This window comes from Pseudophryne corroboree, chromosome 9 (assembly GCF_028390025.1).
Source record: "Pseudophryne corroboree isolate aPseCor3 chromosome 9, aPseCor3.hap2, whole genome shotgun sequence".
NCBI lineage: Eukaryota > Metazoa > Chordata > Amphibia > Anura > Myobatrachidae > Pseudophryne > Pseudophryne corroboree.
Genome location: NC_086452.1, coordinates 377436732 through 377459462, shown reverse-complemented (window position 1 = coordinate 377459462; position 22731 = coordinate 377436732). Strand labels below are relative to the sequence as shown.

Below are 22731 nucleotides of genomic sequence, written 5' to 3'. Positions count from 1 at the left end.
GGTGGTACAGACCCTCCTGGATACAGGAGTCGTCGTACAGGTGCCTCTTGTTCAGAGGGGCCGGGGGTACTATTCTCCGCTGTTTCTGGTCCCGAAACCGAATGGGTCCTCCCGGCCCATTCTCAATCTCAAGGCATTGAACAGGTTTGTGAAGGTTTCCAAGTTCCGTATGGAAACCCTTCGCTCTATAGTTCTGGCCTTGGAGCCTGGGGACTACATGGTCTCCCTGGACATACAGGATGCTTACCTGCATATTCCTATAGCAGTGTCACATCAACAATACCCGAGGTTCGCTATTGGCAACCTACATTACCAGTTTCGGGCGTTACCTTTTGGTTTAACGATGGCTCCGCGAGTCTTCACCAAAGTTATGGCGGTGGTGACGGTGGTACTCCGCCGTCAAGGGGTCAGGATACTGCCATATCTGGACGACTTGTTAATCCTGGCAAATTCCCCAGATCTTCTCCTGCGTCATCTGGATATGACGTTCCGGTTTCTACAAGCCCACGGGTGGCTCATCAACTGGAAGAAATCCTCCCTGGTCCCTGCTCAGAGCATGGTGCACCTGGGAGCGTTGTTGGACACTCACAACCAGAGGTTGTTCTTGTCTCAGGAGACAGTCCTGAAGATTCAGGACAGGATTCGTTGCTTCCTTGCTCGTCCGCAAGTGTCGATACATTCGGCAATGCAGGTGCTGGGCCTAATGGTATCAGCATTCGACATGGTGGAGTATGCTCAATTCCATTCTCGCCCCCTCCAGAGGCTGATTCTAGCCAAGTGGGACGGCCTGTCTCACCGGATCAGATCTCAAATGATCTTCTTGACTCCGGAGGTCCGTCTGTCGTTACACTGGTGGCTCTGGGACCTACAATTGGGCAGGGGTCGTCCCTTCTGGATATCCAACTGGGTCCTGTTGACAACAGATGCCAGTCTAAGAGGTTGGGGCGCGGTGCTGGAGCAACACTCCCTTCAGGGTTGGTGGACCAAGGAGGAATCTCTCCTCTCGATCAACATTCTGGAATTGCGGCCGGTCTTCAATGCGTTGAACCTGGCCCAGCATTTAATTCAGAATCGTCCTGTTCAAATACAGTCGGACAACACCACCACAGTGGCTTACATAAATCATCAAGGCGGCACTCGAAGCCGTTTGGCAATGAAGGAAGTCTCACGGATTCTACGTTGGGCGGAACGCCATCTACCGGCCATATCGGCAATATTCATTCCGGGAATCCTGAATTGGGAAGCGGACTTTCTCAGTCGTCAGGATGTGCATTCCTGTGAGTGGGGCCTCCATCCAGAAGTGTTTCAACTCCTTCGTGGAAAAGTGGGGTCTTCCAGACGTGGATCTGATGGCGTCTCGACACAATCACAAGGTTCCGGTCTTCGGAGCAAGGACAAGGGATCCTCAAGCAGCATTCGTGGATGCGCTGGCGGTGCCGTGGAGGTTTCGGCTGCCGTATGTGTTCCCTCTGGTGTCACTCCTGCCCAGGGTAATTCGGAAGTTCAAGCAAGAAAAAGGAAATCTGCTTCTCATAGCTCCAGCGTGGCCCAGACGGCACTGGTTCTCAGACCTGCAGGGCCTATCGTCAGAGCGTCCAATTCTACTTCCACAACGCCCAGACCTCCTCGTTCAGGGCCCCTGTGTCTACCAGGACCTAGCCCGGCTGTCTTTGACGGCGTGGCTCTTGAAGCTTCCGTCTTGAGGGCTAAGGTTTTTCTTGAAGAGGTCATTAAAACTGTTGCGGGCCCGGAAACTGGCTTCTGCCGGATTTACCATAGGGTCTGGCATTCCTACTTTGTTTGGTGCGCATCTGACAATCATGACGCTTCCAAGTTTAGTATAGCCAAGCTTTTGGCTTTTCTGCAGCAAGGCCTAGAGTTGGGCCTGCGTCTGGCCTCCCTAAAGGTTCATATTTCTGCCTTGTCTGTGTGGTTTCAGAGAAAAATTGCGACTTTGCCTGATGTTCATACTTTCACTCAGGGTGTGTTGCGTATACAACCTCCCTATGTCCCACCTGTGGCTCCTTGGGACCTGTCGGTGGTTTTGGAGGCGTTGCAGGAGCCCCTGTTTGAACCCCTTGGTTCAGCTGACCTTAAGTGGCTTTCCCTTAAGGTGGTGTTCTTGCTGGCTATTGCCTCTGCTAGAAGAGTGTCGGATCTAGGTGCCTTGTCTTGTAGTTCCCCATATCTGATCTTTCACCGTTATCAGGCGGTTCTTAGGACTCGTCCCGGATATTTACCTAAGGTGGTTTCTTCGTTTCACCTTAATCAGGAGATTGTGGTTCCGGCCTTTGTCTCTCCTGATTTGTCTTCCAAAGAGCGGTCTTTGGATGTGGTACGGGCTCTCCATATCTATGTGAAGAGAACTGCTTCTATCCGAAAATCTGATTCTCTTTGTTTTTTGTTTGGATTTCACAAATGTGGCTGGCCTGCTCACAAGCAGACCCTGGCCAGATGGATTAGAATGGTGATTGCACATGCTTATCGGTCAGTTGGACCTTCTTGGGCGGCCCAACGTGGTGCGACCCTTGAACAATTGTGCAAGGCGGCTACGTGGTCTTCCGGGAACACGTTCATAAGGTTCTATGCCTTCGATACTGCCGCTTCCCAGGATGCTTCCTTTGGACGCCGGGTTCTTGTGCCCGCTACAGTGCGTCCCCTCCCATAAGGAACTGCTTTAAGACAACCCCATTGTCCAATCCTTGTGGAGCCCAGTGTACCCCGCAGCAGAAAACGAGTTCTATGGTAAGAACTTACCTTTGTTAAAACTCTTTCTGCGAGGTACACTGGGCTCCACAAGGCGCCCACCCTGACGCACTTAGCTTCTTTGGGTTGGTATGGCATTAGCCGCTGACACCTCTCTTGTCGTGAGAGTGTGGTGTATGTGGCTACTAACTGTTGTCGTCTCTTTTCCTGCTACTGCATTGGGCTGGTTAACTAAAAACTGAGCTCCTGTGCTGGGAGGCGGGGTGATATAGGAGGCGGCGCTGTGCATTCTGGGAACAGTCAAAGCTTTGAGCCTGTTGGTGCCTCAGATCAAGATCCTATTCTACACCCCATTGTCCAATCCTTGTGGAGTCCAGTGTACCTCGCAGAAAGAGTTTTAACAAAGGTAAGTTCTTACCATAAAACTCGTTATATATAGCATTCTAAAGCCAAGCCAATCTGGCAAATTAATTATTTCAGATCATCATTAAAATAAAATGTGCATTTAAAGTTCACCCAAAAATTTTGTTTTGTTTTATTTACCTTTTTTTTTTCTCTTGTTTTGGATTTTATTTTTTTAACTGTGGTCATTAAAAGTGAAATATAGCTGACTGTATACTTTGGGTCTAATTAGAGTTTATATGTTTGAAAATATTACTGACATTTTTTCTGATTCACAACAATGTAATGGACTACTGTTGCAACAAATCACTTGGCATATGATGCAGTGAGCAGAAAGTTCTTGGAACACCCCTATGAGCCCTGACTTCACTGTAACATCCTCCCCCTCCATCTCTAACAACTAACAATCTGAGACTGTGCCTCAAACTGTCTGAGCATACTTCAGAGATGTACACAAACCCTATGTTTGTATGTATGTGCAGATATCATGGGGGCATATCTGACACATTTTGTAGGCATGCAGAGGCCAGGTTCTGAGTATACCAACACAGATTTACTGGCATCTGCTGCGTGATTACACCGGATAGCCCGAGTAACCTATGGGTTACTCAGTTGACCGATGTTCACCCAGAGTGATCTGATGCTGCGTCTTCAGGCATAGCAGCGAGCCAGAGAAGCTGGCAGGAGGCGTCTGTTTGCACAACATGCGTTAGCATATTCTTGCACAGCCTCTGCATACAAAGGCACAGCTGCTGTGTGAGTTGCATCGATCTTTGAATCAGGCTGTCTGTGTCTGCAGAGCCAGGCAATGGCAGAGATGTATCAAACCTTTGAGAGAGACTAGGGGCATATTTAGTTAGCTGCGGGGCTTACTGCAGGAGGTTAGTCTTGAGCTTTAACGCTTGAAGCTATACAATTTTAAGCCCATTTCCTCCTGCGGTAAACCCAGGGCTAACGCACGTTAAGCTATAGGTTCCGGGTTAAGTGTCTGGAGCTTATGGGGTAACTCTCTTGCAGTGACAAAAGCCCTACTTACCGTGGATTTCTGTTTGCACCTCAGGATGGTGCGAGCAGGAACCCACGGTAAGTGCATCCTGCGGGCTGCAGTTGAATAGTTCCGGGCACTGCAACCAGACCGCGGTAAGCCCTGCAGCTAACTGAATATGCCTCTGAAATGGCAAAGTTGCCCATAGCGACTAATCAGCTTCTAACAGTCCATGATCTAGCACAGCCTATGACATGACAGGAGTGATTGGTTGCTATGGGCTACTTCTCCATTTTATCTCTCTCAAGCAAAATACCTGCCAATCAACTCCTGTCATTTAAGAGGCTGTGTTTGAAAAATGACATTTAGGAGCTGATTGATGCTTTATATCTCTCAAAGGCTTAGTATATCTGACCTCTATGAGGTGTTCAGGCTGAAACTGTATCTTAGTGTGATACATTTATTTCTTGTGAATTGTTTTTACATGTGTTTTATATTCAGGCTGTGCCCTTTTGTATGTCTTCAATGTCGTAGCAGTTTTGTTGCATTGTCATATCCTTTGTTTCAAAATGTCAGCAGATTACATGAAAAGCAGCAGGGTGCTTATTCATCTTACAGATGTCGGTGAATTGGAAAGAATTTGTTGGTATTTGGCGGTTGATGATGATCTGTAGTCAGGAATGCCTGTAATGATTTCTGTGTTTGGACAAAGGAGCTACCTCAAGGCATCGCAACTATTTGTTTTCACTTTGGCCCATGTGACTTTGTTTTGTTGCTGTTACCCTTTTTATGTTTTCTTTGCACCTGTCCTCTTTTGTGATTAGAAAGAAATGACATATTTGGCAGATGACTATATGGCAGAGGTATGCTACCTGAGGCTGGATTGACTGTTATCCAACTACAGACCCCATTATGTTCTCGTGTGTAGTTAAGCAACAGATGAAGAAGCAATGTCCCTTGTTTCTCCACATTCTTGTAAATCTACTAGCTAAGTGTTTATCATTTATACCGAATAATTAAAATAAACCATCTGCTCCAGGATATTGTAGACATCAACAGCGAGCTCTTGTGTCTCTTAAGTACGTGCTCAGCGACTTCTCGTGAGTAATGTTTGAGGGTCTCTTGTGTAATTGTAAAAAGAAATGCAGTGATGGTTAGGTGTAGACTGCACTAAACCTGTTCTCATCAGCTTTCATCTAATAATTACCTGCCATCTGAAGGCGCTGCCTGCTGGAACTAGTCTGATCTATGCAAATAGCTTACTGATGGTTTTTTCTCTCTCCTCTCCTATAGGGCAGGGCGATGCAAGATACTTTTTATACCTGCCACATTAATACTTCTGTTGTGAATCCACAAGTACTTTAATCGGTATCCAGTGGTTAGGTCGGCCACTACTGGTTGACATGGTCAGTAGGTCGACACGGCCAAAGGTCAACACATGAAAAGGTCGACATAATTTTTTCAAAAAAATGTTTTCCCATTTTTATAACTTTCATACTTCACAATCCACGTGGACTATAATTGGGAATAGTAACCTGTGCCGAGCGCAGCGAGGCACCTTGCCCGAAGCTTGGCGAGCCATGCAAGGGAATGCACTAATTGGTGTTCCGGCTCACTTTACGAAGAAAGCGGCACCCACATAAATAAAAAAAACATGTCGACCTTTTCCCATGTCGACCTAATGAATGTGTCGACCTATGTCAGGTGTCGACCTAATGACTGTCGACCACTACCACTAATGAAACAAATCCATGCTAAGTGGTGTTTACACTAGAAGACTATACAAAAGACTCCATATCACACTCAATGGAGGTAATTTCTCCAAATTAGTTTCCTTATTAGCATATATGACTCTTTGGCATTTTAATATTATCAATTCAGATTAGCCTATCATCTGATGTTTTCATGGAATTCATGTATTGCTTTTGTTGTGTACAGCCTTCAGATTTTTAGTAGATCTTTGATGAAAGATAATATCAAATTTGTTTTGTTCTCATCTATGCTAATTTTGGTATTGAATTTGCGTATTTTTTCATTTAGATATATAAATATCTTTTTAATAATTTTATTTATTAATCCACACATCCATATTTATTTCCATTGACAGTTAGGTAAGAGACCCTTTTAACTGTTACATTAAGGGCGCCAGGGACTCACTAATACCCCTTTTCCACTAGCTCTGAAAACACGGGGGTGCGCATTTACCCGTGTTTTTTTCTAGTGGGAAGGCCCCCCCTCCCTGCAAATTCCCGGATCAAGTGATCCGGGAATCCTACCCGGGTAGCTTACCAGGTTGAACACGAGTTCAACCCGGTAAGCTGTGCAGTGTAAACGGAAGCCGTGTCGATGCGACACGGCTCCCGTTCACAGTGTATGGAAGGGCGGCGCTGTGAGATCATGTGATCTCCCAGCGCTGCCCCTGCCGCGTCACCAACCTGGCAATATGCCGGGTTGGTGAGCGCAGTGTAGAAGGGGGCTCTAGCACGGGTCGCAGCCGTGTCAGGCTCCCGGCTGCGACCCGTGCTAGATAGTGGAAAAGGGGTATTAGACAGATGTATTAAGCCTGGAGAAGTTATAAAACAGTGATAAGTGGAAGGTGAGAACGCACCAGCCAATCAACTCCTAACTGTCATTTTTCACACCCGTAATGATTGGCTGGTGCATTATCACCTTCCACTTATCACTGCTTTATCACTTCTCCAAGCTTAATACATCTGCCCCAATGGTTTTAACATTAATCTTTAGGGAAGCTTTGATAGCTTATCCCTAATGGATTATTGTTTTCAGGAGGAATTCAAGTGCAGGATGGTTTTAACCAGTGGACGTAGTGAGAGATTAGTACTCCTTTGTAGGGTCTGCACCAATATTTAACTTGCCAAAATATGTAGAATTTATGACTGGAAGAGAGGAACATCTTTGTAGTTATGACATACAGTACCCTTCAACTCTATTAGAGGTGTGTGCACTTCCACAGAGTGCCTCCAGAGGGCATGTTTCCATCTTCAGTGATCTTGCTGTATCTGTTCTGTGTCATGCACACCCCTGTCACACCATTGAGCTGAATGCTGCATTTTGTTAATCTCTGTGGTGGGACAGGAACAGCTTTCACCTACATGATAAACCAGCTGAGTTTATTGGTTTAGGAGACTGCAGTTCCCTGCTCCAGCTATTGCGGACTGCTAAAACATCCATTTGCATTGTGTGAAGTAGGTTATTAGACGGACCAGAGACTCTCCACATCTGTGTGCATTGATTTTTGCTATAAATAAAAAAAGCACTTTAAACCTGATTATGGATCTGTTACTGGAAACAGGACCAGATTTATGAAATGACCATATACCCTGTCCTAGGGAGGCATGGGAGACCGCTCCTCGTCTTATTAGAGTATTATGAGTGCAGTCTCAGTGGTCGCTGGCGGTTCCCCATTCCACGTCATGTGCCTGCACACTGAGCACTACTTGATGATCCAACGGTAACTCGCTGATGGCCGGAATGTATTATTTATGTGGAAACTGGCCAATTGCTACACCTTCCATGGGGTATGGGTCATTAAATCGACCACACTTAGATCGACAGTCATTAGGTCGACCTGAACAAGGTCAACATAAGTTTTTTTTTTTTTACTTGGTGTCGTTTTCTTTGTAAAAAAAAAAGTGACAGGGAATCCCAATTAGTGCACCGTGTCCCCTCGCAGCTTCAGGCAAGGTTACTATTCCCAATCGTAGTCCACGTGGATAGTAAAAGTATGAAAAAGTTCAAAAATGAAGTGTGAAAAAAACGTCGACCTTTTTCCATGTTGTCCTAGTGCATGTCGACCCAGTGACCATGTCAACCAATAGTGGTCGACCTAATGACCGTATCCCCTTCCATGTATGCCTTGAAACATGAAACCACCATCTAGTTATAGTTGAACAGTTCTTGTGTTGCTAAGCATCCCATATTTTGGAAACAAAACTGGGACACCCATCTGTTATTAAACTCCTCCATACATTACCGGCACCCTTTGATGCTATCTTAAAGGAGCACTAACCACAAAATGCTCATTATTAATTAAATGAAAGTGCTATAACCTCTGGTAGGGGAGGGTTTGGGGGGCGGATTACATTTTGAGGTGGATATGAGAGCATGAGCCTCACATAGCCACTCTTTAATTAAGATTGTGGTATGCTCCAAATTAATTTCATATCAATAGAACAAAGGAAATGAATGAGACTCTTTAATTGTTCATCAATGATTACTGAGTACTAAGTCTTGGAGAGAGAGAAAGTGGATGGCGATAAAGTACCAGCCAATCAGCTCCTTACTGCCATGTTACAGGCTGTGTTTAAAAAAAAATGACAGGAGCTGACTGGCTGGTACTTTATCTCTGTCCATTTTATCTCTCTGTTCAAGGCTTAGTACATACAACCCTATATAACAAAATATCTTCTATTCTGATCGTACTCCAATTAGGGTAACCGTGACACGGGTTACAAGGAGCCCAGCTTTACGGTACAAAATGATTGTCACCCATCAGCAGTCTACTTAATATGTTTTAAAATGGAACTAAAGTTAGAACAATGGGCCTAATTCTGAGTTGATCGCAGCAGCAAGTTTGTTAGCAATTGGGCAAAACCATGTGCACTGCAGGGGGGGGGGGGGGGCAGATATAACATGTGCAGAGAGAGTTAGATTTGGGTGGGTTGTATTCAAACTGAAATCTAAATTGCAGTGTAAAAATAAAGCAGCCAGTATTTACCCTGCACAGAAACAAAATAAACCACCCAAATCTAACTCTCTCTGCAAATGTTATATCTGCCCCCCCCCCCTGCAGTGCACATGGTTTTGCCCAATTGCTAACAAACTTGCTGCTGCGATCAACTCAGAATTACCCCCAATGTGTCTATGCAAGGAGCCTCTTCATGTGTGAGAAGGTGATAGCGCTGTCTCACCTGATGGGGAGCTAGAAGTTCTCTAAAAGCAAGTGCTGCTTGTTCTTTAGATACACAGCAAAACATTTCCACTTCTCTTTGCTCACTGTGCCTAGGTAACAAAGAAGGAATTGGCTGCTGCACTATACATTCCTTCTCACAGAGCTTTAGTACACTGAGAAAAGTGGCAAGGGATATTTACACACCAAATAATAAGCAGCGTCACAGTGATTTATTTTGCGCTAATACTTACATTAAGGTGCACCCCCATATCCTTGTTGGAAATTACGCCCATAAAATCAACATGTGCAGGAAAAGCACATGACTGGAACAGTAAAAAGATATTTAAGTGCAAAGGCACCTGTCAAGGAAAGCGATTGCATATACAAAAAAAATATTATTTTCTACCCGTTTTCCACCACTCAATACCAATGGCAATAAAAGTATGCGGTCACTGGGGATCTAGCTGGAATCCCTACTGTACTCTGCCCACGACAGGATCCCACCATTGATCACTATCTGGGCCTGGGATACCGATTGCCGGATCATGAACTAGGATTTGATGGGCCGCCGGAAAGGTATTCCTGGGGGGTGGGTGGGGGTTAGGGTTAGGCTGCGGGGAGCGGGATTTAGGGTTAGGCACCCCTGAGGGGGGTTAGGGTTTAGCACCAGCTGGGATTGTTAGGCTGCGGAGGGGGTGGTGGGGTAGTCAGGGGTTAGGTTCGGGCTGTGGGTAAGGGTAGTTAGGGGGTTTGGGGATTAGGGCTAGTGTTCTGGCCACCTTGGTGTCTGGATCCTAAGCTTCAAGATTCCGCTGTCTGTATTTTGACTGCCGGCATCCCGTTACCATCACGGGCAGTGATGTGGATATTTTCTGTAATGTGTTAGCACGCAGTCCTGTCTTTGCTGTTCGGATTGGCCGAGTCACCTCAAAACAGTTCTCAAACATACCTGTATCTGCCACAGCCTACTGACCAAGAGCAGTAGAACCCCCATACACTTGGGTGATTATGAGTGGCCAGTGCATCGAGTTGATTGTGTTTGGGTTTTTTTTGGTACTGTACGTGTTTGAAAATCCCTAGAAACCTGTATGGTGCATGCATTATACTATGTGTATGCACAGAGTCGCAGTTGCGATTGAGAAGTACTGTATCAGAAGTGCTGTGGGCATTCCTGGGCGGTGACTGGGATGTGGCTATTCAGACACCAGGGAGATGGTCCATGTTATGCGAGTGTTGCTGAACTTGTTGCGTAGACAGACGCTTAATCGCTTACATTGGAGGCCATACTCAAACTGAAAATCTGCACCTACCATAGGGTTGGTGCAAGTCTACAGTGTCTGGTGCGTTATCACCTTGCACTTATCACTGCTTTATCACTTCTCCAGGATTAATACATCTGCCCCATTGTATACTGGGCATCACGCTGTGGACACACTGATTTGTGGACATTGTGAATGTCGGAAACGTAACTACATCCTAAAGGCCACGTGTCTGTTTAGCAATTTTATGAATAACCCATGATGAATAAGGATGTGTTTTACAGACTTTCACAGAACTGTGCTAATACTCGGCAGCATGTGGTGAGCAACTAGCACTGCTTTGACATGCAAGCAGTAATACAATCGCAACGTATTTAAAACAAATAATTCTGGTTTAACTCCAATTAAAATATGCAACTTTCCAGTATAATCTCTCTTTTAAATCATTAGGGCTTTTCTTGTTATTACATCAGTTCATGTTTTTTTTTAATCAAAGGGCTGTTAATGTTTGTAAATGCAGTAATATGTAACCGTGAAGATCAGAGCACATATTGTGATTTACAGTCTGTTTACCAAATGCTTATGGACTTTGAGTCGTGTGTTTGGGATAAGACTTCTAGTCCAGATCACTTCCTGAGTTATAAACAGTGCAGTGTCTATCTGAATATAAATATTTGCATTCAATTCCTCAAAGTTTATTGCAGGTTACTAGACAGACTGTTGAAATATTTCAGGAATTCCTGCTATTCTAATATCTTACACCAGGTGGCGTTACAAACACATAAATGGTTATAAGTTGCAAAGCTCCTTCTGTTTGATTTATTTATCTGGTTGTTATGTAGCAGGACCTACAAAGTGCTTTAGTTAAGTATACCTTTTACTGATTCTAAATATTTGCCCACCCCCTCTTTTTTAACTTTATAAAATGCTTGATTTACATAGTGGTCGATTCAATTCAACGCATATTGAATAGCACCAATATTGAATAGCACCAATATTGAATAGCACCAAGAATGAGCTCCTGGAGCTATTGAATTCAGTGTGCTGCTAAGTCGGAGAATGCCGGTATTCGTGGACTAAACGGTGTTTGGTCGCGAGGACGGGAAGTATTCAGGATCCAGGCGGTCGGGATCCCGGAGGTTAGATACAGACGCCGGGATCCCGACCGCCAGAATGCCGGCAGGGGTGCAATCGCAACAAAGCCCCTTTCGGGCTCGCCACAGGTTCTATTCCCACTCCGCGCAGCTGCCGGCGCTGACATAACTGTTATGATGAGCTGTCATTTTGACAGGCTGGTAACTAGTAGGGGTATATTTACTAATGGACAATTTTTTGCTATGTTGAAATCGATTTACTAAAATTTCAAAGTCAAATAATTTGTTAGTAAATGTGTGTTTTAGTCCCTGAAACATCGATTTAGAACGATTTCTATCAATTTAAAATTGACGTTTAGTAAATATACCCCTTGGAATCAATTCCAGACTTTTTTTGCCTGCTTAATTGATAAATAATGAAGAAATATCCCACACCTGTCCACGAAACAGCGTTTAAGTCAATGAACAGGCTGTGCATGATAGAGGGTAAGTGCTGAGTATGTTGGATCCATGTCTGTACAATGGATACAGCTAGGAACCTTGGCCCACTGAAGGCATATCTCCCATCTATTCCGATTCCAGCGGGACAGTCCTGCTATTCGGACACTGTCCCGCTGCCCCACTCGCAGGTCGCAGTATCCTGCGAGAGAGGGCGGGGGGCAGTTGGGAGATCCTGTGATCACTGCCGCTCTGCAAAGCAGCCGGTGTTCACTGGATTAGGTGTCGTGCTGTGAGGCTCCGCCCCTTCTGTCTAGGCCCCACCCCTTTTTGAAGCCCCACCTCTTCCCGGCCTCCAGCACGGCTGATCCTGCATACAGTAATTCAAAAGTTGGGAGGTATGCTGAAAGGATTGCAATCTCTCCTAGGACTGGTTGTCATTCAGCTGCCCTGAGTCCTAGAGTAACATACAGTATGCTTATTCTGCAAATTTGGCTATTATACGCTATATACTGTATAAACTAGAGGATGCCTTGTGTAAATGAATGGTGGGTAACTCTCCAGAAATACATTTGTACAGGTTTCAGGAGCTTAGCAGAGCTGAGGATGTCTGAGGTGAAGCAGTGATTATGGGGAAGCTTTCCTGTCTTAAGTCTCTGTGTCTGCAATTGCTCATAACAGAGAACAGTCGAGTAAGTGTAAATACAATGGCAAATGACTCCAAGTTCTGTCATGGTATGGTAATGAATATATACATATTAGAGACATATTAGAGACATACATAATCCTGCATAAACAGGCAGCGCTGTCACAGGTGAAAGGGGGGGATGGGTGGTAGCTAACAATAAATTAAAGGGAAATATTTTTTTATTTGTATGTCATTTTGCCGTCCGACTTAGAGGGGGCGATTCATTTGATTTTCCGGCACTTGACAGCAGGAATTAATATGCACTGCCATTCAGGCGCAATCGCTGCAGACATTTTTGCTCGCAACCTTCTGAGGTGGCGGGCAGAAATGTGCAAAGTGTCCTGGGCGCCCAAACAGGACTTTTCACTTTGAGGGCACAGTTTTAGTCGGGTTTGGCTGCTTTGCGTGATTAAACCTGGTGCTTTTGAGCACTTAAAAAGTTTTGGGTGCCCAATCAGAGCAACAATTGAATTGATACCAGTGGATGCGATGTGCTGTTCCGGTCTGGCACATTACTGTATGTTGATGCGGAAGATTAAATGTCCAAATTTTATCCATTCAAATTAGCTATATAGACTTGCAAGTCTCTGTTTTATAAAGCTAGACTGGGTTTACTTTGCTTGTTCACAATTGTAAAGCTCTGCTGATTATGCTGGAACAATATAAATAAATGCAATAAGTAGAAGACTGTTGTTCTGGTTCCCGTTACTTTATTCTCCACCTAAGTAATATAAATTATGGTTTTTGTCACTTTGGGGACACTTCAATTCCCGAATGCAGTCATTCCAGAGAATTACGATAGAGACAGATTTTCCTGTGGACTAGAGGCTAGATACTAGGGGTAGGGTTAGGGATAGCTGAGAAATCCTTCCAGAATGTCAGAGGATCGAAGGTCTGACTGTAAGTGACGGTCACATGACTGCTAGAAGTCGCGCTAGAGACACTGCAGGCCGACAGGAATAGCTAAGCACCCACTGGGCCTCCAGATGTCGACATTTTATCACTGTCTACATGATGAATGTTGAAATTATGACGTTTTGTTCCTCATGTCATTTGTGTTATATTTCTCCTGTATTTTATTATTATTATTATTATTATTATTATTATTATCATCCTTTTTTTATGTGGTGCCACAAGGGTTCTGCAGCGCCCAATTACAGAGTACATAAGCAAATAATCAAAACAGGAAAACAGCAACTTACACTTGACAATATAGGACAAGTACAGGGCTACATCAGCAGATGACACTGTAGTAAGTATCAGGTGGCAGAGAGGACTGCTGGATTTGGTGCAGTTGAAGATTATTAAAATAATAAAAAGGATAAGCACATGAGGGTAGAGGGCTCTACTTGTGAGAGCTTACATTCTAAAGGGGAGGGGTAGGCAGACAGGGGTGACACAGACGGGGTACATAGAGAGCGTGGCGTGACATTTCCAATCTGCTATATATAAATGTGAAACATTGTACGCTTAATTGGCAGTCTTTTTCCTCCGATTATGCAGATGTATTAAGGACATGAGAAGTGATAAAGCAGTTATAAGTGCAAGGTGATAACGCACCAGCCAATCAGCTCCAATATGTAAATTGATAGGAGCTGATTGGCTGGTGCGTTAAAACCTTCCACTTATCACTGCTTTATCACTTTTCCAGGCTTAATACATCTGCCCCATAGTATGAGCTGCTGTGTTTGTTTGTTTGTTTGTTTGTTTGAATGATTCATTGGGGGAGATTTGAAAAGTCAGTTGGGAGTTTATTTTTTTCCTATCTAATAGACAGGGAAAAAACAGACACCTAACCGACTTTTCAAACATTTGAATCTCCCCCATATAATTGATTCCTGTGAGATCTGAGACGTGATGAATGACATTTTCCCTCTTTGTCCCTGCATTGTCAAGTAAAACTGTCCTTTACCTACTTTAATTGTTTTATTGAAGCTGTCTCTATAGCACCACATACTGAGCAGGAACCTTCTTATTTGTTGAGTAATTTCTAGATACGTTTTGAGGCAATTTTTGAGGCAGCTAAATTTCAGTCCGCATACTGTACATAAATAAAAACTAATTCCAGGGAGGAACACCAGGGGGAGATGTCCTGCTGAATGTGGCTACCTTTGTCCTCTTACACGGAATGCATAACTGATAACTATGGCTGTATGTTTCTCTTTAAAACGTCAGAACAGTTTTGCAGAGCAGTACATTATTTTGAGAAGTATAATATTGTTATAACAGGTGTTACATGTTTCTAAATGTGATATTAGTTCCCTAAATAGCTTGTCCCCATGAGGCTGCATTAATGTGGTTTCCAAGTCTTGCAGAAAGAAGTCTTTCTGATGTAATTCAAACTGGATTTCAGGAAACTCGTGTGGATTCACTGTACTATATGGGAGTGGGGGATTCTTATGTCCAGCTAGTGCTGAGCTATTCTGAGACTATCCCTAATAATTAGCGGCACTGAGATATGGTGAGAGGAGTGTGCAGATATTCCTGGAGACTAGTATATTCATTTGGCTGTCCTTTTACATTTTTACTTTGTCTATACATATTTTAGATTGTATTATGAAAGCCATATTTCTATAGGGCACAAAGTGAAATGGAGGCTTAAAACCAGCATGGCACCTACTGTATTGCCAAACTCTGCTTAGTACTGCACCAAACTGCCAGCACCAGAATCAACTGCTGGCAGGTGGGAAATAGGTTTTTTTTTTTTTTTTGTTATGTTTTTAAACAAGAAACAAAAATGTATGGATGTGTGTAATGTACACTTTGGAGTGGGGAGTAGAGGGGTGTAAATTGTATGTAGATTGTGTATATCTACATACATGCTTTTAATTCCCACCACTGTGATTGCTGATCTAGATCTTCCCTGTGATGACTCATCTGCATCTGTATAAACATCTGCAATCTCTCAGTGAGGTCTTGTAACAAACCACATCCTGGTTTTGTGAGCAGACTCAATAAAAATCCCCTGCACTCATTGCCCAGCTCTGGCCTCACTCATACACTATTCTCTCTCTCTCCCCTTCCTCCCTCTCGCTCCGTTTCTCCACTCTCTCACTGTTGACTCTGCCTTGCCAGTCTATTTCTCTGTCTCACAACTCTCCCTCTCTAAACTCTGTGTATGCATCATTCTTTCACTCTCGACACTCCCTCCACCCTTCTTCTTCTTGCTCTCCACTCTCTTGCCCTCAACTCACGTGGGGTGTGTGTGTGTTTGTGTCTCTCTCTCTCTCTCTCCCCTTCTCCACTCTGAAGTATGTCTCCCTCCGCTCTGAGGTGCACCCCTCTCTCTCTCTCTCTCTCTCTCTCTCTCTCTCTCTCTCTCTACTCCGAGGTGCACCTCTCTCTCTCCACTCTGAGGAGTGCGCTCCTCTCCACTCTGAGGTGCGCCTCATTTTCCACACCTCTCTCTCTCTCCACCCTGAGGTGCGCCTCTTTATCTCTCCACCCTGAGGAGCTCCTCTCTCTCTCTCTCCACCCTGAGGTGCTCCTCTCTCTCTCTCTCTCTCTCCACCCTGAGGTGCGTCTCTCTTTCCACCCTGAGGAGCGCCTCTCTGTCCACCCTGAGGAGCGCCTCTCTGTCCACCCTGAGGAGCGCCTCTCTGTCCACCCTGAGGAGCGCCTCTCTGTCCACCCTGAGGAGCGCCTCTCTGTCCACCCTGAGGAGCGCCTCTCTGTCCACCCTGAGGAGCGCCTCTCTGTCCACCCTGAGGAGCGCCTCTCGCTCCACCCTGAGGAGCGCCTCTCTCTCGTAAGGGGGGGGTACGCACGGAGAGATCCGTGCTTAAATTCTAAGCACTCTGACGCTGTGTGCTGAGCGGGGGGAAAGATGTGTGCAGAGAGGTCTGTGCTAGATAGCTCAGCACACATCTTCCCGTGTGTACAGGGCTTTACACACTTTGGGAGTTATCCTATTAGCAGTGGTACTTTACTGCTGCTAATAGGATCACCGGGTGCAATCCTATTAGCACCGATGCTGGCCTGAGGCAACTGAAGCATAATCCCCTGTTAGCAGCCTGCCTAAGCCGCAACGTCACAAGGGATCGGGGCGTTATCCCCGATACCAAGTTTTTTCGTGCGATTGCGTGTCCTATTTTGGCCTTGAAAACGGCCTCTAAGTTGATACCGTGATAATGACCATCAGTCATTAATCGTGATATCTGGCCATTTTTTAACGTCCAAAATGGCATCTCTCACTAACACTCTGTCGCTCTCTACCACACATTATCTCTCTCTCTCTCTCTCTCTCTCTCTCTCTCTCTCTCGCACTCTCCATTTTCTCTTGCACTCTCTCTCTCTTTATCACTCATATGCTTTTTCTCACTGTGCAGCCTTCACTGTATCCCACACTACTGTGCTTATGCAGGTTGCACTTTACTCTACATTAATGTGTGCAATCTTTGCTGTACCCAATGCTATGTATTCCACACGGTATCCGTTCACATGGTCGACCATGTTATGGTCGACAGTCATTAGGTCGACCACTATTGGTCGACATTGACATGGTCGACATGGACACATGGTCGACACATGAAAATGGTCGACACGTGAAAGGTCGACACATGAAAAGGTCGACATGAGTTTTTTTACTTTTTCTTTTCTTTTGGGGAACTTTTCCATACTTTACGATCCACATGGACTACGATTGGAACGGTAAAGTGTGCCGAGCGAAGCTGTAGCGGAGCGAAGGCACCATGCCCGAAGCTCGCGAGCCATGCTAGGGGACGCGGTGCACTAATTGGGGTTCCCAGTCACTTTACGCAAAAAACGACACCAAAAAAAGTAAAAAAACGCATGTCGACCTTTTCATATGTCGACCTTTCACGTGTCGACCATTTTCATGTGTCGACCATGTCAATGTCGACCAATAGTGGTCGACCTAATGACTGTCGACCATAACATGGTCGACCATTCATACCGGAACCATTCCACACTACCCTGCTGATCTCCAGGAGCTTACACTATCTTCTTTCCACACTCTCCTTGCCACGGTCTGGCACATTCTCCTCACCACATAACTCCTCCTAACTTTGAAAATTCATTATAATTTTCAAGTTGAATTTTTATGTCTCAGTGCTGATTCTCTGACTTTTTCTTTTTCCCTAGTCAAAAAAGTTACCTCAGAAACCAACATTTATAATTTTTGCCATGAACCCAGTGACCTGAATGTGTAACGTGCACTCTGTACAGCTTGGAACCACAGCGAGACGACAGTGTAGGAAGTTTTATAGGCTTTGAGCAAAGTGTGTCTATTTCACTCCCCTTCTGTATTACCTTTCAGTTTGAGTTTGTACACCATTGTGAATAATATCTTAATTTGCAAGAATTACCTCATATAACCAGGGCTTAAAGTGGTCCTGGTGAGGTGGTGGAACTCATGGAGGAGGACCATGGAGGCACCAGGACCTTAGGAAGGAGTAGGTGGCTGCAGCTCATCAGTAACACTAGTGCCGCCTGTATCATCGATTGACGCAGATGATGGGGTGGGCTTTTCCTGTTGGAATTACTGTGCAGGGCAATGGAGGAGGTGGAACTAGTTCCCCCTACCATTACAGGTGGTGGAACTCAGTTCCACCTCGTTCCTCCCCACTTTAACCACTGCATATAACAGTGTTATTAAAGCTTTCTTCTTGCAGCAATGATTTCCTAATTTGCACAAAAAGTTTTGAGAGAAATATTTGAAGGTTGTTTGTTGTGATATTTGTATATAGTTTGTAATACTTGTTTAAAATGGCAACTGATATGTTATTATAGATAAGAATTTTTCATTGATTAAGTGTATTGTTTCTAACTTATTCAGAATTAGGGGGGTATTTATCAAAGCCTATTTATCAAAGCTGAAGCTGGCTTGTGATCGTGTCATCCTCGCAAAGCCGCACCCCTTTTCATGAGGCCACATCCCCTTTTTGGCACAGCTACGCTGCGCTTAAGTCCTGACTGTTTATAACAATGTTGGGAGGTATGTGATTGGCTAGTACTTTGTCTCTAGTAGTTTAATCTCTCTCCATGATTTAATAAACATCCCCTTTAGAGGCAATTGGAGAACCAACCAATGCTGCCCCCCCGGGGGTTTATCTGGTTGGGATTCAGTCACATGATCAACAGTGACAATGTAGGGTTAAGGGTTAAACTGTCACAGGTTAGGGTTATGGTGGAGGACAACTCGGCTAAGTAAGAAAATAGGCCCCTGTAAATTTTACCTTTTGCGCCACTTTACAACAAAGTTCTGGTAAGTATTTGCACACATCAGAGTGGACGGTTCTCCTAAGTTCCTTTTCCCAATGATATCTGGTAATATTGATAATATTGTGCAGACAGGACAGATATGCAGTATATGATTACAAGACCTCTGTGGAACTAAAGTCACAGCAGACTTTGGTCAGCAGGCTGGCAGCAGTAATCCCTGAGCTGTGTATTCTACCTGTGGCTGTGCTGAGGGGGGTTGGTTGGGGGGGGGGGGGGGGGCAGCTCTGCTTTGTATCACAATCTCCTCTTTCAAACACTCTGAACAATTTTGGAGGCTGGTCTTATGCTGAAAATATCTGTGACATGCGAGCTGCCCCAGGGACTCAGTGAGCATGCCCACTCCTCCTCGCCTGCTGGAGAGAGGAAGCTGACTTACATTGGAGTCATACCAAGCATAGACAGCGTGTCAGAGCAGTGAACTTGCAGCAGGGCTGTGAGAACTGACTGGCTTTGTCTTCAACACTTTTTTTTATTTTCCACTTTTACTTTTTTATTCTTTAAGAAAAGAAAAAAAATTTACCGCAAGAAGCACGGTCTGGTGTAGCCGGAGAGCCCCGTAGACTGTCTAAGGCAGAGCTGTCATCGCTTATTCTAAAGGATTCCCTGTTTCTTTTTCATGTACTTTCCTCCGCTTTTGTTGTTGGAGGCTGGGCCTTTTCGTCTTGTGAAATCTTAAGGGAGAGCCGGGAGCTATTCCGACGCCGTCTACCACCGCCTCTGTCTTACTGTGGGTGAAGCGAGAAAGCTGGTCTTTCCTGCTAGCCCGATAAATGCTGTTTATGAAGATGGATCTGTTGAACTACCAGTACCTGGACAAGATGAACAACAATATTGGCATCCTGTGCTACGAAGGTAAATACATCTCGCCCTTTGCTCTGTCGGTCATAGCCGGACACGGGACACAAGCCAACCCTGTACCGTTTCCACGCGTTATAATTGTCCTTTGCTCTGTTGTCTCTGTCTGATTCGTATTCTGCCCACAGAAAAGTTTACAGCGTAAAGTTTGAGCACTGGAGTGTCTGAGACATGTTCTGTCTGCTTCTTACAGAGGAGTAATAATATATCAACATGTGTTCTCTATATATCCAGGGCTAATGTGCAGCAATGTATTTCCAAAGATAATGTCAGTTCAGTTTAACCCTGTGGTGGTGTTTTGTCTCTGGTTGGGTACAATTGGAATATTCATGTCTGCAGGGTTACACAATTGCTTCAGCACATATACAAACATGTCTGTAAGGTCTCTGTGTGTAAGCAGAGGGGTCTCTCTCTGTCTGCTCTGTGGGGTCACGGATCCCAATGGAAATCACAGTCTCTCCTTTGTCTGCTTTCTTACTTCCTGTCCAGATCTGCCATTGAGGGATGTGTCCCACACACAAGTCCCTTGTGGAAAGTACTATACAATGCCAGACTGCCATTCTTTTTACTCAGTGAATCTGATCCTCGCCAGTGTTATGTGTGGTGTACGTATGTGTGTGTGTTTTCTCCCCACGGTGTCTTACATGGCATTTTCTTTGTGTTGTGCATGTCAGATTGCTTTTTGATAGTTTATTCATCTCGGATCCTAGAACTATTACTTCTTAGGAAGTTATACATTTTTTCCCAAAATATAAGGCATTTTCACAAACAATATTATATTTTTTTTATGTTTGTTTTGAATTGCAGAGTTAATTTGGGAACATTTGGGGGGGTTTTTCCATTCAATTTTGCATGTTTTTGGTGATGAGTGTTAGAAAGATAATAATAATGTAATTAGCAGCAACAAAAGTAAACGCACAAAAAAAATTACCCAAAGAGCTTACATTCTAATATAGATAAATTCTTGACTAGCGAGCATTTTTTTATTTTGTTAGCATAAGTCGTAGTTCATCCACAACAAATCTTCATTTTAGATTCAAGTCATTTATTGAGGGTTTAAATAAAATGTATTCTGTCGTCATGTTGCATTGTGCATGGTCTGCAAGAGGTTAATTTGTTTTTGCTGTACGTGCAGTTTTGGAGCTGGGCAATGGCCTGGTATAGAGGGGAAACAAGACAGGCACCAGAGAGTTTGGCAGTCAGCACTTCATGCTGTGACCATATGGAAACATAGCTTGGATTTCTACTCACACACACATACTAGTCCCTGCACTCTTTCTCATCAAGAACAAAGGGCCAGTAATGTAGGAGACAGAATAGAGGTCACAACCCGGTGTGAAACTCAGGATTCCGGCACATAGAGATTTTTTTCTTTTTTTTTTTTTCTTTTTTAAATAGAAGTATACTTTTGTATTTATTGCTAAACCATTGATGGTCTTTGTACTTTACTTGGAAAGTTTCTGAGTTGGCTGACATAGCGTCAGTGCACAGCATTTCTGTAATCAGGATTCCGGTAGGCCGCTAAAACTTTTACAAGGACTTTTGAAGTGTAAAACTGTTTAAGAGAACTTTTTCTGTAACAAAGAAGTCCTGTTGAAACATTAGACGCTTCATAATAAAAGTGAGAAGGCTTCCCGCCTTTCTGGAATGTTCTGCGTTCTCTGTACAGTTTCTGCACATTCCACAAATGTAAACAATGCAGCTGGGAGGAATTTTTGCAAACCTTGTGCATTCCTTGCGCAACTCGTTACCAGGAAGCACTTTTCCCCATGTGCCTCGCTGTCACTTGTGGGTTTAAGGGGGGCTAGGGCAGTATCTGACATTTACACACTTGCAGACATTGTGCAACTTGTTTGTTTTGGAAAGTTTGTGCTCAAATATTAGGTTCTCCTCATTACGGTACTCTTTACTATCAGTGTTTGGCAAACTTTGTAACAACATGCTATTAATGATTAAACACATGCAAGTGAATGAAATCGATTTTTAAATATTTAGTTCTTGTATGAACGCCTTCAGCATGCTGTCCGTTATTCTAGGCTTGGACCATACATTGAACTTTCTGTAAATTTTAATCTCCTTTGTTAATTTTGATTATAGAATTTTAAACGGACTCCATCATCAAAATTCTAGGCAGAGGTTTCAGTATCTGCTATGTGTTGTGTGTGAATAGCATTTTTGTACAAAATACTCACCACTCACTGCTTAAATGTCCACACATAATAGTGATGCAGTTGGCAGTCCTGTAGCTTTTTCCCTTAATCGTATCAGTGCTGCAAACAGTTGGTGATTTGTATTATCACTTTTCCACTTTTAGCGGGGTCACTTGTAGCTCAGGTAGTCTCTCTCTTCCACCCCAATCCACATGAAGATTTAAAGATTAGTAAATAGTGCAGATGGCTTCCAAATGCCACTGCCGCGCATTACTCTGGGTGCAACACAAGTGGTTATGGGGTCATTGGATCTGTTAGGTTCTATGTAATCATACCTGATTATATGCTTTTACGTGTGTTGGAAAAATAAATCTGGTAAAAGCTTAAAGATGCCAATTGGTAAGGGGCCAAATGCTCGGAAAGTGTTGGATTTGGTCTGCCTGGTTGAACTTACTGACTGCTGCAGTCTTTTGGGTTAATATGACCGTTATGCAAAAAAAACGAGACTCCTCATTGTTTGGGTTTTCTCTTACCAGTTTTGGGAAGTTAGATCAGCCAATGCCTGCAGCTCCTACCTGCAGTGGTGCGAATCAGTGGCCAAAGGGTCATTGGGGCTGCTGCTTAGTGGTGCACGTCTTGCATGTATTCGCAAAGCAATGCTTATTAACCGAGCGTACGCAAGTAGGGGTGATGCAGGGTCATACGCATGTCGTGCACTACATTTGCGCCTAAGTAGGTGTAACTGGGCTGTAGTGGGGCATTTTCACCTAGGCAAAGTTCAGTGAGGGCGTATTGTCAGAACTGCGGACTATGCACAGTTAGAAGTGAGCATAGGTAGGCCTGTTTCCAGGGGTATGTTTGACACGGAGTGTAAGCTGATGCGAGTGCGTACTGATGAACAGTATCTAACCAAGCATACATATTGGGGGTAGACGCACTGCACGATGTATACAACTCGCATACTAGGGAAACACCTGTATTTCTGTGCACGCAGACACC

At 44.3% G+C, this 22731-nt stretch overlaps 1 protein-coding gene across 6 annotated transcripts in view; it reads left to right on the top strand.

Moving 5' to 3' along the window:
* The window catches only part of VGLL4 (vestigial like family member 4), a 171838-nt gene that overhangs the window by 88684 nt on the left and 60423 nt on the right, over positions 1–22731 (top strand). The window contains exon 1 of one of the 6 annotated variants that reach the window (XM_063940763.1): positions 19082–19579. The exons of the other annotated variants lie outside the window; for them this stretch is intronic. Coding sequence (XP_063796833.1) covers positions 19498–19579 — 82 coding nt within the window. The 5' untranslated portion in view covers positions 19082–19497. Of the gene's footprint in view, positions 1–19081; positions 19580–22731 lie in introns of those variants that run through there. 6 annotated transcript variants of the gene reach the window in all.